A 2,881-nucleotide genomic window follows, 5' to 3' on the forward strand; every position below is an offset into this window, starting at 1 on the left:
AAGTTTGATGTTCACTGTGGATAAAACTCAACTAGACTTTAAACTACACAGATAATGCCACAGGTTGAGCCATGCCCAAATATGGGCAGATCCAACACATCTACCAAACATTGCTTAGACCTCACTCAGGACCTTTGACCTCCATCCAACACTATATCAAACCTCTGCCTCCAGTTGCCTCTACCCGATTCAGGGAAAACAGTCAAACACATAGCTGACCTCGGTTGCTATAGCAACACTATCAGAAAGCCTCCTGTTTTCCCCAAAAAGAGCAGACTCACTGCTCACCACTATCTCAAGAGGAGACAGTGTCTAAACCTATCATTTGGTGAGGCCTTGCTATGACCCAGTGCTTATTAATGATGGAACATTCCCTAACAAAGACCAAGACCATGAAAAAGTGGTCTCGAGACCGGTCTTGGTCTCGAGAACTACAAGTCTAATTTCTTCTGTTTGTGCTTTCAGGCCCGACGATGTGCTGTGGCGCCGTTCCCATGACACCAGCGTCCTCCTCCACTGCGTCCTCTGGCCGATGGTGTCGCTCCTCCTGGGCACGCTCATCGTGCTGCTGACGGTGTGCGCTCGCTCCCTGGCCGTGCGAGCCGAAGCTCTGCAGAAGAGGAAATGCTCCTACGAGGTGTGCCAAGACATGGGGGCTTCGGATCGCCGCGGCAACAAGGCCACCACCGACCCCCTGGCGACGAACTCTGACCCCGAGCTGTCGTCGCCCACGAGGACCCTGCCACTGTTTGCGGTGCCGGTGCGACGCCGCGATCGGGAACATTAAGACGGAGCAGGAAGTTGATTTCACGCGTTGGGATTGGTGACGAGCTGGTGGGCCGCCGACGCCACCGACTACCTGCTGCTGTCTGGTTTGTATGATCAGAAATGTCAAAACGAGACGCAAAAAATGAGCAGAGGATGATGGGAAATCCACCCTGTTGCCTATATAGATATCAGATGTGACTTCAACGCCTTTCCTCTGATTTGAACTGGATCAGCGGAGACTCACGGATCTTATCGACGTGTCATTTGAATGAGTGACACCAGTGCTGTGATAGGTGATACCATGAATCACGTGACGGGAGAAATGAATCAGATCTCTGATACGCTGGACTCTGCAGTCTTCTCTGTAGCTCTTCTTTAAAACTAAGCTTTCCTTCTGTAGCTCACTGCATCTCACTTCAGTCCCAGTAGCCACAAATATGACTCAACAGAGAGCCCAAGTCCTGACGCTACTTCCTGTCACAGGCTCCTGTAACTAAATGCAACCGTTCTTTGGAGGGTTTGTTTTTGTTCTTTTGGGGTTTTAGGATAAATGAGTATCAATGTCAGCGTCACTTTAACAATGATTATGTTGTTATTAGTAAAAAAAACTAAAACAAAAAAACAACTCATAATGTTTTACAAGTGCAGCAGTGTGCAAAATGTTAACTGTTGGTTTCTTCCAAATCCTCGACATCCTCTTCAACTCTTTATAACTTTTTAGATGTTGTCCATGTTGTTTAAACACATTCGGCCCACATGTCCTTTGTTCTAAGGCAGGGGTGTCAAACATACGGCTCGTGGGCCAGGAACAGCCCACTGGATAACATTGCAAAGTGTGAAGATTGCAGTAAAACAACGCTGCTTAGTTTCACTCTCCATTCAACAGTCAAAGCTTCTGATCTTCCCTTAACTTCATAATTAACTGAGCTTGGAGACCAGTTTACCCCTAGATTGTTAATTAAAATATATTATCTATAGGTTATAATTAGGGCTGTCAGCGTTAACGTTAATTTTTTTAATCGCATTTTAATGTGTCAAGCCTTTTTGTCCCTTCTACTCCCCCGTAGACGGCTCCTCTAGCTGTAGCGCTATGCTTTGAAGTGGCCTCCTGCAGTAAACCTACCGCGCTGATGGAAAGTAAGAGAGCTACTGGACTTTTGAACGGCTTGTTTAACTTTAAAACACTTCCAGACGCTTCAGTTGACAAGTCAAAAGTAAAATGCAACCTGTGTCAAACGGAGTTTAACTACCACCGGAGTACGTGGAGTTTGAGTTAGCACCTCCACGCTAAACACCCAGGTGCAGCCAAGCCAGCCTCAGCTCCACCAAAGGACCATTTTGGAGTGTGGGAGTCGCAGCAGAGCCGTGATTGATTCCCAGTTAAGACACTCTGGTAAGAAATGCTTTACATTATGGGCTTAAAACTGCCTTCAAATGGAAAATAACAGGATTTTAAACATGCAATTCAAAATGCGATTAATCATGATTAACTATGGAAACTCTGCGATTAATCTCGATTTAAAAAATTAATCATTTGACAGCCCTAATTATTATGCAATGGTTTTACTTGTTCCGACCACTCAAGATCAAATTGGATTGATCTTGAGTGGGCCCCCGAACTAAAATGAGTTGACACCCCTGTTCCCTGTTCTGAGGCATTTTGGGGCCTTTTTGCCTTTATTCCCACTGTCTTACAATACAACCATAGAGAGGAGAGTTTTAGAGGTAAAAGGATTGTTAGTCTTAATTTAATCTAAGTCTTTATTGTGCTGAATCAAACAGGGACAAATACACACCCGAACCATGAATCACTTAAATTTTGAGCTGTTTTAATCTGCAAAGGCCGCTAACAAGCTAACAACAGAAATACTAAACGAACAACAGCATTACATCATTTAAGAAAAAAAGGCGTACTTGATATATCCCAGATAGCATGCGAATGTGGGCCACTTGAGGCAATGATCCGGCACTGTAGGCATTCTTCTGGCCCGGACAAAACAGACGTGAACCTAAACTGGCCCATGTAGTAAATGCTACATTTGGGCCAAATATCACAAAACGAATATGGCCCATCTTTGGCCGAAATATGGCAAGTATGGCAATGACTAATCCG

The 2,881-nt window shown here is 45.0% G+C and overlaps 1 protein-coding gene across 1 annotated transcript in view; it reads left to right on the forward strand.

Moving 5' to 3' along the window:
• The window catches only part of LOC128385163 (calcium-activated potassium channel subunit beta-4-like), a 38,108-nt gene extending 37,321 nt beyond the window's left edge, over positions 1-787 (forward strand). Inside the window, exon 4 of the mRNA XM_053344024.1 lies at positions 466-787. Coding sequence (XP_053199999.1) covers positions 466-787 — 322 coding nt within the window. The remainder of the gene's footprint in view (positions 1-465) is intronic.
• Positions 788-2,881: the final 2,094 nt, after the last annotated feature.

The sequence above is a fragment of the Scomber japonicus genome, chromosome 23 (genome assembly GCF_027409825.1).
Source record: "Scomber japonicus isolate fScoJap1 chromosome 23, fScoJap1.pri, whole genome shotgun sequence".
NCBI classification, from domain to species: domain Eukaryota; kingdom Metazoa; phylum Chordata; class Actinopteri; order Scombriformes; family Scombridae; genus Scomber; species Scomber japonicus.